At 39.0% G+C, this 13010-nt stretch overlaps 1 protein-coding gene across 1 annotated transcript; it reads right to left on the bottom strand.

Moving 5' to 3' along the window:
- Positions 1-2220: 2220 nt before the first annotated feature.
- On the bottom strand, positions 2221-5594 carry LOC150044761 (uncharacterized). Its single transcript, XM_090320874.1, has 4 exons — positions 5587-5594; positions 3292-4079; positions 2831-3123; positions 2221-2746 (listed from the first exon to the last, which is right to left on the bottom strand). The coding sequence occupies exons 2-4, from the start codon at positions 4066-4068 to the stop codon at positions 2308-2310; spliced, it is 1509 nt and encodes a 502-aa protein (XP_090177000.1). The 5' UTR covers positions 4069-4079; positions 5587-5594; the 3' UTR covers positions 2221-2307.
- Positions 5595-13010: the final 7416 nt, after the last annotated feature.

Genomic DNA, 13010 nt, shown 5'->3' with positions numbered 1-13010 from the left:
CCATCACTCTATCACTAGTTCATGCTCTTGGCCTGAATTATTCTATCTTTAACCCACTCTTTGATCCCACACTTTTGGAATATTGATATCATTTTCCTATTTGCCTGCCCTTTTCTCCTTTGTATACTTACGCTTTCCTACCCTTGAATCATTTCAGGTGAAAAGTTGGAATACAGCCATTATAACTTGCACTGGTGGGTTTGTGTATAGTTTGGGCTTTTCTCCTCTCAGTAAAACTGGTCATAAGCTTTGGAGATGGCATGACCCATTCGTGGAATACATTCTCCATAAAGAAGAGTATGAAATAAGATACTTTTTTCAAGGTGTCAAATCCAGAGTTACCCTGTTAAGGATACTTTCCTTAAAGTTTTTTTTTTGTAGTTAATTGATATTTTTAAATCTTATCTGCTTATCTCAGGAAAAGCAAATGTTAAAGTTTTGGCTTTTGGGAGTTGAAATTTGAAACTATGAAAGTAAAAGCATCCATTATCCCCAAATTTAACTTTTAAAATAATTAAATATGTAGAAATTAGAGTCAGGCATGGCTGCTCACATTTGTAACCTTGTTATAGAGCTAGGACTATATAGATACAGAGTCTTTTGATTTATGGCTAATCCAGACAAAAAGTTCACATTACTGCACCTCATTCAATAGCTGTTCTCAGTACACTGTGTTTGTGACCTCAGCTACTCAGAAAGCACATAAAGATGGATTGTAGTGCAACCTGGCCTGGGCATAAACATAAACCCTATTATAAAAAGGAGTGAAACAAAAAGAGCAGGGTGTGTGGCTCATCTAGTGCAGCACTTACTAGCATGAATGTGACTCTGATTTAAGGACTGGGAGAGACAAGAGGGAAGAATGTGAAGGCAAGAAAGGGAAAATAGAGAAGAGGGGAGAAGAAGAGGGAGCAGTGATCCTATAAGCACATACCTCAATAAAAAATGGTTAGCAATGTATCCGTTTTCTCATCATTTTTCTGCTACTTCACCACTTAAAAATCCAATGACCTCTTGTGGACCAGTTTAATTATATTTGTCTTTATTTTCCCACCAGAGAAACCAGAAGTAGAGTTATGGCTCAAGTGGTACAGCATTAGCCTTCAGCAAAAATGTTTAAGATCAGTGCCTAGGCTCTGAGTTCCAGTTGCAAGATTTGTCCCCACACACAAAGAAAATGTATCCCCAAATGTGTGTTCATCCATGTTCTCTACTGAACTTAGGGACAAAAGATGGGGAGACAGATGTTCCTTCTGTGCACAATTCGTAATAAACAAGGAGGGGTATCTTCCATCAGATCTTCTATTAAAAACCAATCTGGAGGGCTGGGAGTTTGGCCTCGTAGTTGATTGCTTGCCTAGCATGCATGAAGACCTGAGGTCGATTCCTTGGTACCACATACATAAGAAAAGCCGGAAGTGGGGCTGAGGCTCAGACGCTGAGCTCAAGCCCAGGACTGGCAAAAAAAAAAAAAAACCAATTTGGAAATACTAAGTCATCTGAGTTATAATGCATGGACCACACAATACAGTGAGAAACTTTGAGAGAACAGTGGAGAAAAAGATGCTCAAATCATGACACTCTTTTCCCATCTAACAATCCCCAAACCATCTTGGAGATGACCTTAACACCAGTCGCATAGAGCCAGAGCTCTTATTTCTGAGAAGAAATAAGAAAATGTCTTTTTTAGCCAGTCTTGGGGCTTGAACTCAGGACCTGAACACTGTCCTTGGTCTTCCTCAAGACTAAATAGCTCTACCACTTGAGCCATAGCACCACTTACGGCTTCTGTGTATGTGGCATGGAATAAGTGAACCCATGTTTTCATGCATGCTAAGCAAGCACTATACCACTAGGATAAACTCCCATTCCCCTGTGTGTGTTCTAGAAATATTGAGCTATACTTTTTTGGTGAATAACTTTTGACATTTCTTACATTCATATGGTTTCTCCCGTTTGTATTCTCTGATGAAAACGGAGGCATGCCATCTTCTTGAGAAACTTTCCACATCTGTTTCATTCATAGTATTTGTTTCTTGTATGTTAATGAGTTGTGAGCTCTGCCTTCCTGCATTCATAAGGCTTCTATCCTGAATGGTTTTCTAATGCACGAGATGTGGCTTCTGCTCAAAAGACAGTGGTCCTTCATAATATAAGGGTTCTCTCTTGCATGGGTTCTCTGATACAAACTGAGTTCTTACCTAGTTGAAAGATTTTCCATATTTATTATTCCTAAAGTATTGCCACTGAGATTTGAACGCTGGTTGAAGGCCTTTCTACACTTTTTACATTCATAAGGTCTCTAGCCTATGTGAATCCTTGTATGTCTGTTGAGATCTGATTTCCGGGTGAAGGATTTGTCACATTCCTTACCTTCAAAGGGTTTCTCTCCTGTGTGAATTCTTGTATGTGTGTTGAGACCTGATTTCTGGGAGAAGGACTTATCACATGCCTTACATTCAAAGGTTTCTCTCCTGTGTGTGTTCGCTGATGTAAAGTGAGGTATGGTTTCTGTCTGAAAGACTTCCCACATTCCTTACATTCAAAGGGTTTCTCTCCTGTGTGTATACTGGAGTGTCTTTGGAAATCTCTCTTGCATCCAAAGGATTTCTCACATTCCTTACATTCAAAGGGTTTCTCTCCTGTGTGTGTTCTCTGATGTAAAGTGAGGTATGATTTCTGTCTGAAAGACTTCCCACATTCCTTACATTGAAAGGGTTTCTCTCCTGTGTGTATACTGTAGTGTCTTTGGAAATCTCTCTTGCATCCAAAGGATTTGTCACATTCCTTACATTGAAAGGGTTTCTCTCCCGTGTGTATACTGGAGTGCCTTTGGAAATCTATCTTGTATCCAAAGGATTTGTCACATTCCTTACATTCAAAGGGTTTCTCTCCTGTGTGTGTTCTCTGATGTAAAGTGAGGTATGGTTTCTGTCTGAAAGACTTCCCACATTCCTTACATTCAAAGGGTTTCTCTCCTGTGTGTATACTGGAGTGTCTTTGGAAATCTCTCTTGCATCCAAAGGATTTCTCACATTCCTTACATTCAAAGGGTTTCTCTCCTGTGTGTGTTCTCTGATGTAAAGTGAGGTATGATTTCTGTCTGAAAGACTTCCCACATTCCTTACATTCAAAGGGTTTCTCTCCTGTGTGTATACTGTAGTGTCTTTGGAAATCTCTCTTGCATCCAAAGGATTTGTCACATTCCTTACATTGAAAGGGTTTCTCTCCCGTGTGTATACTGGAGTGCCTTTGGAAATCTATCTTGTATCCAAAGGATTTGTCACATACCTTACATTCAAAGGGTTTCTCTCCTGTGTGTGTTCTCTGATGTAAAGTGAGGTATGGTTTCTGTCTGAAAGACTTCCCACATTCCTTACATTCAAAGGGTTTCTCTCCTGTGTGTATACTGGAGTGTCTTTGGAAATCTCTCTTGCATCCAAAGGATTTGTCACATTCCTTACATTGAAAGGGTTTCTCTCCTGTGTGTATACTGGAGTGCCTTTGGAAATCTATCTTGTATCCAAAGGATTTGTCACATTCCTTACATTCAAAGGGTTTCTCTCCTGTGTGTGTTCGCTGATGGGAAGAGAGGTTTGACTTTTGTCTGAAAGACTTTTCACATGTGTTACACTTATAAGGTTTCTCACCTGTGTGAATTCTCTGATGCAAATTGAGGTATGACTTCAGTCTGAAAGACTTTCCACATATGTTGCATTCATAAGGTTTCTCACTTGTGTGAATTCTATTACCCATGTCAAGCTGTGACTTCATCATGAAAGTCTTTCCACATTTGTCGCATTCATAAGGTTTCTTTTCTGTGTGATTTCTTGTATGTACATTGAGATCTGATTTCAGGGTGAAATATTTGTCACTTTCCATACATTCAAAGGGTTTCTCTCCTGTGTGTGTTTGCTCATGTAAAGTAAGGTATGGTTTACGTTTTGAATTCAACTTAAAAGTTCGTAGTGATCTCATTCTTTCCACGACTGTGTTACTATTCATGCTTTCTACTTCACACACACATTCATCTGGATTTTCCTCACACGTTTGAGTCATTGCCTCCATCTTTTGGATACCTAGAATGAGTCATACAAAAAAAATACAAATGAGAACCAACGATTCTGTAATGCAAAGGTAAAGACATTTTCTCCCATCCTAACTGTTAAGAGATTTTAAAATGTCAAAGTAGGAATTGATTTATGAGAAATATATGCTTTTCTTTTGCCGGGAGTGTGGCCTAGTGGTAGAGTGCTTGCCTATCATGCACAAAGACTGGGGATCGATTCCTCAGTACCACATATAAAGAAAAGTCAGAACTACTGCTGTGGCTTAAGTGGTAGAGCACTAAACTTGAGTAAAGTCCAAGGATAGGCTCAGGCTCCTGAGTTCAGTCCTCAGTACTGGCAAAAAAAATAAGAAACAACAACAGAGAAATATATGCTTTTCTCTCTAGTGTATTAATTAAGCAAGTAATCCAGATATTTTACAGAGAAAAATGTTTCTCTATGTGTCCTTTTTCCTTTGTTTTATAACAGAGAAAAATTTACTCAAATTGCTCAATTTTGTACTGATAAAATTGAGCTCAGTACTTACCTTTGGCCTTTACCATTTTTTTCAAATATTATTTGCTTGATCATGGGAGAAAAGCTGCTTTGTTTACATTTACTTTTTTGAAATAACTAATACTGCTGTGTTTCTCAATAATTAGGTGACTCTTTGCCTTTCAATAATTGTTTATACATTCAGTTCTAACTTCTCATTAAGAATTATTTTAGGTATCTATGGGAATTATAAAATTTGTGTTTCTCTATCTTAGACAATGTCTCATCAAATTCCTTTCCTAACACTCCTGCTCCTCAGAACCTTGGAAAAACAAAGATACTCCAGCTCACCACTTACTTAATCATCCTCACTAGACTAAAAGCTCTGCTTCTGGATCTCAGTCTCTGCCACCACTGATACACTATTTTGGTTTTCAGAGTAAAACAGCCCTGATGTATTCCTTATTTCCTCACACTGGCATACTTTTACTTCCAGGAAAATTAAAACTCTTTTCTCTCTTCCTTTCTTTCTTTCTTTATCAGTTCTGGGATTTGAACTCAGGGCCTGAACACTGTCCCTGAGCTCTTCAGCCAACACTAGTGTGCTACCACTTTGCCCCGAGGATCACTTTCAGCTTTCTGGGAGTTATTTAGAGAGAAGCGTCTAAAGGACTTTCATGCCTGGGCTCGCTTTGAACTGACATCCTCAGATCTCAGCCTCCAAATTAGCTAGGATTACAGGTGTGAGCCTCCAGCACCAGGCAGAAAATGAAATCTCATTTTCTACATTATTCACTTTCTTCTTTTTGTTCCATAGTGACTTCCACATAAAGAAAGAAATTGCTAACTTTACCGCCACAGAGAACATAGTAGATCTCCATATCAACTCTTGTTTCACAGTCCTTTGACACAAGGATCACCTAGGTTTCCATCACACACAGGACTCAGGGAAACCTGCAATATTATAGCTCCATACAGCAGAAGAAGAACTTACCCACTGAGTTCAGGCCTCAGCATCACTACATATGATGATGTCACTCACCTGTGAAGTTCTGGTCAGAGGCTCCCCAGGGTTCTGTACCTTGCTCCAGCTTGGCAATCAATTCAGGTTTAGGAAAGCAGTGCCCTGCTAATAAGAAGTAGTGGAGAACTATGGCTCATGCTGGGTCATCACTGCTCTAGGATGTCACACATATTGTTCACAAGGCTGATCCTAAATCTTGCTTCCCTTTTTTTTAGTCTATAATGAATAAATTTTTGTCTTACAAAAATCATTGTCTAGAAATATGGGAATACAAGAAAAGATATCTGCAGTCAGGAGTCTGGTGGTCAACAGCCAGTACAATTCATCCAGGGGAGATTCAAGATTCCAAACCTGCATGACAATTCTTCCTAACAGATGATAAAGCTTTTAACCCCCAAAGGTTTTGTGTTTTGAAGTACAATGCAGAGGATTGAGGATTTTTCATTAACACTGATTCATTGTTGCTGAATGTTTATAATACTACTTTGACTAGAGAGGTACATGTTATGAAGCACAGTCAAAATAATACAATAAATTGTCCTAGAGGCAAATAATATATTTAACATTGTTTTAGTACTGTAGTGTCTAAGGCACTTTCTGTAATGTCAGTTTGCTCAACTATCAACTGAAAAAAAAACCCAAAACAAAACACCAGAATGCTAAGTGTGCACTGGAATACTGTGCAAAGGAAAACGAAGGATTCACACCCACTGGCATGTCAGCGTTCAGGCAGGTGGTATCTGTTCTTCAGGAGGACGTCAGCACGGACTTGGAGAAAGCCAAGTCCCAAAAGCTTTTCCAGTCTTGAGTAGTTAATTGGAGATAAGAGCCTCACGGGGTTTTTTCTGCCATTGATGGCTTCAACCCCAAAATCTCTGATTTCAGCCCCTAAGGAGCCAGGATTACAGGAGTGAAGCACTGCAACCAGTGCCAGATTTAGAGTATAAATCCTGCGGCCTGAAATCTTACACTCCAATAACACAAACATTAATAAATGCACTACAAAATATGACGATGACCTTGTAGGTTATTATGATTTTTGCTCACCCAAGGACACAAAGTTGCTGTAGGTATCTAGCATGACATCCCTGTACATGGTTCTCTGGGCATTGTTCAGGATCTGCCACTCCTGCCAGCTGAAATCCACAGCCACATCATCAAATGACACCAGCTTCTGTAACAGCACATTTCCATCAAGTCATTAACTGTGAGGCATAAGAATACCAACTCTGGAAATTCACTCTTGTACATATATGTTTCATCTTACATCAAATGTTTGGAGCTTGCTCTGTTATGTTACACTAAGAGAAAGAAAAATTAAAAGAAATATATGTCTCTATATTAACTTAGTAATTAGTAATACAAAGTTTCTGCTGCTAGCATTAGAGACAAAGTAACTTCTAAGGAGCTAATAACCTGGAATAATAAAATTAATTATACATAGGTTTCTGAAAGAGTGTCCTTAGCTTATAATATGATAAAATTTACTACTTCTCAGGGTAACCATGAAGTAAACAAATTATTTTTCCATATTTTCATATTCTTCCTCACTGAATATGCTAATTTGATCTTTTATAAAGAGCTCTCATAAGCAATCAGAACAGATTCAGGACATCACATGGAATACATATGCCATTAAGACATCTGTGACAAGTAGAGTGTCCAGGGGAATGTTTAAGTGAGTGACAATACTCAAGTATGTACCTAATGGAAATTTTACAGCTCAAGTGTTAGAGCTCCAGCCTTGAGAAATCCAAGGATAGTGCTCAGATCCTGAGCTCAAGCTCAGGACAGGAAAAACAATAAATAATTAAATAAATAAACTTACCAGTTAATTTTCTATGAAAAGAACAGTCAAACTATCAGACTAGATTATAGCTATTACATAATAAATAGCTTTTCAAAGGAATATACTAGGCCCTGCATATTTGTGAACTGCACAGATGCACAGAGCAATCGAACCAAAATATTTGAAAAAGTTTGGCATCTGTACTAAACAGGCAGTCTTTGAACTATTGTTATCTTAATAATCAGTCAAAAGAGATCTATACTAAATATAGAAAAAACAAATAAAAAGCTAACCTAAGCAAAAGACAATAATGAAAAATACAAATGGTGGGAATATGAAAGGAAATAAACATCAGTACAAATTGTATGACCATAGCTACAGACCATTTATAATAACGAATACATCAAACATCTGCATAATAAAAGATGCATGGTAAAAAGGAAAGTCTCGAAAGACATGCTTAAAAGGAACTCTGGGGCCCTGAGTTTGGCCTGATGGCAAGTGCTTGCCTAGCATGCACAAAGACATGGGTTCAATTCCTCAGTACCACATATGTAGAAAAAAGGCAAAAGTGATGCTCATGCTCAAGTGGTAGAGCTCTAGACTTGAGAATGTCCAAGGAGGGTGCTCAGGCCAAGGACAGTGCTCAGACCCTGAGGCAAACCAAGAAATGGCAAAAAAAAAAAAAAAAAAAAAGAATAAAAGGAACCCTAAAGCTGAGGGTTTAAAGTTCCACCTTGCCAGAATGCAAAATACTGAGAGCTGGCCATGAAGGGTTTAAACAGCAACTCTGGAGAGTGTTCAGAGACTCAGATCACACCTCTTCCTTAGTGCTGGGAAGGCTGGGAACTGAACCTTAGAATGTTGTTGACCTTGAAGAATAATTAAGGAGGATTTCATGGCTGGAATTTGTCTGGGCTATAGTCTCCTGTCTTAAAAGCCTCTTACAAACTCTGTTTTGGCTCTGCTTGTAATATTAATATAGGTGCTTTATTTTTTTTCATGTATCCCTTGTAACCTTCCCTGTGTGAAATAAATATGCTTGTTTGCTGGGACTCTAGGCCCAATTGCTAGTCAAACTTGGAAAGCCTAGTTTCTCTTTTACTTCTCGATTTTTTTATGTCTTCTTGTTGTTTTTTGTTTTTTTTATTTGTTTTCTTTGGATCTGGAATCCTGTAGAAGTGTCTCAGTTTATAATTTGCAACAATTTTCCTATATATTGGGTAAGAAAAATGTCAATTCTGACCAGGTGCTGTGGCTCCAGCCTGTAAACCTAGCTCCTCAGGAGGCTGAGATCTGAGATCAAGGTCCAGAGCCAGCCCTGCATAAAAGGACCAGAGTGTCTCATCTCCAATTAACCTCAAGAAAACAGTCTCCAGGATAGGGCAGTGGCCTCTAGCTGAAGAGCTTCAGGACAATGCCCAAGCCCAGGGGCAGGATGGTAAGGCTTGAGCTGATAAGTTCAGGGAGAGTACTGAAGTTAGGGCTGGTAGTTTGATCTAGTGGTAAAGTCCTTCCCTCATGTGCACAAAGGCCCAGGTTTGATACCTTGGTACCATACACATAGAAAAAAAAAAGGTGGAAGTGATGCTGAGGCTCAAGTAGTAGAGTTCTAGCTTTGAGAAACTGCAAGTATAGTGCTCAGGCCCTGATCTCAGGCCTAGGACTGGCAAATTAACGAATGAAATAAATAAATAAATCAATGATTGAAGGAAGGAAGGAAGGAAGGAAGGAAGGAAGGAAGGAAGAAAGAAAGAAAGAAAGAAAGAAAGAAAGAAAGAAAGAAAGAAAGAAAGAAAGAAAGAAAGAAAGGTATGTAAAAAAAAATGTCAATTCTGGCTGGGGTTTGGCCTAGTGGTAAGAGTGTCTGACTAGCATACACAAAAACCCAGGTTCGATTCACCAGTATTCACCAGTACCACATCCTCACGAATGGCAAAAAAAAAAAAAAAAAAAAAAAACAGGGAAGAAAGGTAGAAAAGAAAATGTCAATTCTATGAACCAAAGGAAAATGGATCAATAAGGAAAACTAGTTCCTGGCAGGGAGTTTGGCCTACTGGTAGAGTGCTTGCCTACCTAGCATGCACGAAGAACTGAGTTCAATTCCTCAATACCACATACACAGAAAAAGCTGCCAAAATGAAGCCAAAAGATCATTGGAAGAAAAGAAAAAGGTGAGACTTATGACAGACAGGGGGGACCAGGAGCATAGCCTAGTGGTAGAGTGTTTCCCTAGCATGCAGGAAGACCCAGATTAGATATCTCAGACAGTATGCCATACACAAAAAAGCCAGAAGTGCTGCTGTGGCTCTAGTGGTGGAGTGCTAGCCTTGAGGAAAGTCCAAGGACAGAGCTGAGGCCCTGAGTCCAAGCCTCAGGACTGGCCAAAAAAACAAGGAAAAAACGTAAAGAAGGAAGGAAGAGGGATTGAGAATAAGAAAAATAAAAAGGGACACATGTAGCCTAATTTTCCAGTAAGACATAAACAACAAAACTGTCCAAGAAGCATGTATGGAGAGGAATTTGTACACATGAACCTTGTTCTCTTCTCTAGCACACTAGAAGTTGTGTGTGGACACACTATTTCAGCTGCTCCACTAGTATTTCATTAACTACACTTATTTATGTTACTCATGGGAATGTGATGTCTCACACTCTGCTTATAAACCTTCCATGAGGGCCATGAGTTTGGCCTAGTGGTTAAAGTGCTTGCCTAGCATGCACGAAGACCCGGGTTCGATTCCTCGGTACCACATACATAGAAAAAAGCCAGAACTGGTGTTGAGGCTCAAGTGGTAGAACTCTAACCTTGAGAAAGCCCAAGGACAGTGCTCAGGGCATAAGCTCAAGCCCAGGACTGGCAAAAAAAGAAAAAAATAAAATAAATAAACCTTCCATGAGAAGTCACTTCCCCATTGTCACTGAATCACATAACAAGTGTGCTTACTTTTTCTTATATCAGAAAAATTAAAAACTACCAGAAGCAAATTAGCACTCAATATGGACAGAATGTAAGGTTTTTATAATCTGTTTGATCTAATTCCATCTTTATCTCCTTATATTTTTAAATCTTCAACACACATAGGTAGGTAAAACACTGAGAAATAAAAAGCAACTCACCACAGATCTTCTCATGTTTTCTTGCTTTTGACAATGAACAGAAGATTCTGGAAGAATAGCTGGGAGAAAAAGCAAATGAGGTGGTTAGGAAAGAGTCTGTATGGTTTTGCTCCATTTTTTTCCTGCAAAACACAGACTATTTAGGCTGGAGAAGCATAAAGCCTTCTATAGATTCTTTTGGATCACAAGTATAGCAATAAACTCTCTGCTAAAGAAGAATCCAGTCCATTAGATGTTAGGTAGATAGTATACAAGCAATTCATTTCTAGATTAATAGATATACAGAATTCATAAAAGCTAATGTTTGCCTGGGTGGGGAGTGTGGCCTCCCGGTAGATTGCTTGCCTATCATGCATGAAGCCCCTTATTTGATTCCTTTGTACCACATCTACAGAAAAAAGCCAGAAGTGGTGCTGCGGCTCATGTGGTAGACCTGTAGCCTTGAAAAAGCTCAAGGACAGTGTCCATGCCCTGAGTTCAAGTCTAGAACTGGCAAAAAGCAAACCAAAACAAATGTTCCCACCAAAAAGAATTAACTAATTGAAACAAATAGAAAATCAAACCCTCATTAAAACTAGTTTTTACTGAAATACACTGAGGCATGTATCAATGATTATTTTATTTATTCAAAGGTATCCAAGGACTGCACTGACCATTTGTGTACTGCCTCATTCATTTACATACTAAATACAACAAAAACATGTATGTCTAACTCAGTATTTATCACCCAAATTTATACAGGAGAAGTGTATATGATATGTAAGTCTTGTTTATGATGTTTCAGTAATGGCTAACAAATGGCACATTTCCCTATATTCAAACACTCAGAGTACCCTTGTGCAATGATTTGCAAGTTGTCATTTAATCTGCTTTTGTCAAAAGGCCATCAGTAAAGATGATGCAAGTCCTTAATGCTGACTTTCCTAAACAGTAAAATTAAGAACCTTGCTAGCCTGGTGGAGACACAGGGCCTAACAAAGATGCAACATAAAATACCGGTCAAAGGCGTGTCTCAATCCAACTCACACATCCTGAGCTAAAGAACCAGAAGATTATAGTCTTTTCTCAGGTCCATTTCTGCCCGGGCTGGCTTTGAACCTTGATCCTGAGATCTTAGCCTCCTGAGTAGCTAGGATTACAAGCCTGAGCCATCTCACTCAGCTTACATTCTAACATTACTTAAAAAATACTTATGTAAAATTACTAGCTGAGAACTCTCCAAAAGGCAGATCCATTATATTTTTAAAACATTAAATAGATGTGTTTCTACATGTACTTAGTAGTTGGTTTGTTACACATGAAATACATTATCTACAGTTCTGTTTGTTTGTTTTTACACACTCATGTAGAATGGAAATTCTTTTTTTGTGATGTTCATTGGACTTCTGCTTTAGGGCCTGGTTGTTGTCCCTGAGCTCCTCAGCTCCAGGCTACCACCCTACCCCTGGAAGCAAACAGTGCCACTTCCAGGTTTTTGCTGCTTAACTGCAGGTAAGATTCTCAAAGACTTTAGTGCCTGAGCTGGCTTTGAACCACAATTCTCAGATCTCAGCCTCCAGAGAATGTAGGATTATAGGTGTGGGCCACCACGCCCAGCTTGGACATTTTTTGATGTAAAATAACATGAATCTTACAAAGACGTACAAAAAATGAAAATGTACTCTTTAGAATTTCAGTGAGGCTGTTCTTGCTAGGAAAGACAATGTGAATTGTTTAAAAGCAATGTTTGCAGATCAGTATTTTGTTTTTCTACATCAGAATAGTGTTTCCTTACATTAAAAACCATTTTTGAAAGCCGGTGCAGGTGGCTCACATCCATAATGCTACCTTCTCAGGAGGCTGAGATCAGAGGATCAAGATTCAATGCCAGCCTCGGCATAAAAGGAACTGAAACGCTTATCTCCAGTTAACCTCTAGAAATTGGAAATGGGCCTTGGCTCTCTGGCAGGGTGGTAGCCTTTTAGTGGAATACCTCTGGGACAGAGCCCAGGCCTAAGAAAAACAATAAGCTTAAAAAAGGTTTTACAATAGCCCATTGCCTATATTCACAACGCTTGAGATCAAGAGTGTTACAGATTTCAGGGTAGGGTATTTTCTTTTTTTTGGGGATTGGGACTACCCTTATACATATTAGTGACTGGACATCCCTTATTAATTTAAAGTTTTCTATTTCATATGACTTTATTAGAAATATAATATGCATTTTATAAGAGAGGCTCTGGTGGCTATAATCCCAGCTACTCTGGAGGCTGATATCTGAGAACTGTGGTTCAAGCCGGCCCAGGCATGGAAAGTCTATGAGACGCTTACTTGCTATTGAAAGCCAGAAACCCGGAAGTAGCACAGATTAAAGCCAGCAGGGACAGGTCTGGAAAAATCCAATATCCAAGGAAATACCAAGAATAACTGGAATTTAAGAGGTGCTTTAAGTGTTTCTGAACACTACTCTTGAGCAAACAAGCTCATGGTTAGTGCCAGGCTGTGAGCTCAAAGGGCAAAATTAGAGAACCCCAAACAGAGAACACTAGCTAAA

The sequence above is a fragment of the Megascapheus bottae genome, chromosome 29 (genome assembly GCF_031878675.1).
Source record: "Megascapheus bottae isolate mThoBot1 chromosome 29, mThoBot2.hap1, whole genome shotgun sequence".
NCBI classification, from domain to species: Eukaryota; Metazoa; Chordata; class Mammalia; order Rodentia; family Geomyidae; genus Megascapheus; species Megascapheus bottae.
This window is presented reverse-complemented; position numbering and strand designations above follow the sequence as displayed.

Coding starts and splice junctions, on each gene's coding strand:
- LOC150044761 (XM_090320874.1), bottom strand. CDS start 4,068: ATGGAGGCAATGACTCAAACGTGTGAGGAAAATCCAGATGAATGTGTG. Junction 3,124..3,291: donor AGAAACCCTTTGAATGTAAG/GTATGTGACAAA, acceptor TTTGAATGTAAG/GAATGTGGGAAGTCTTTCAG. Junction 2,747..2,830: donor TACAAGATAGATTTCCAAAG/GCACTCCAGTAT, acceptor AGATTTCCAAAG/ACACTACAGTATACACACAG.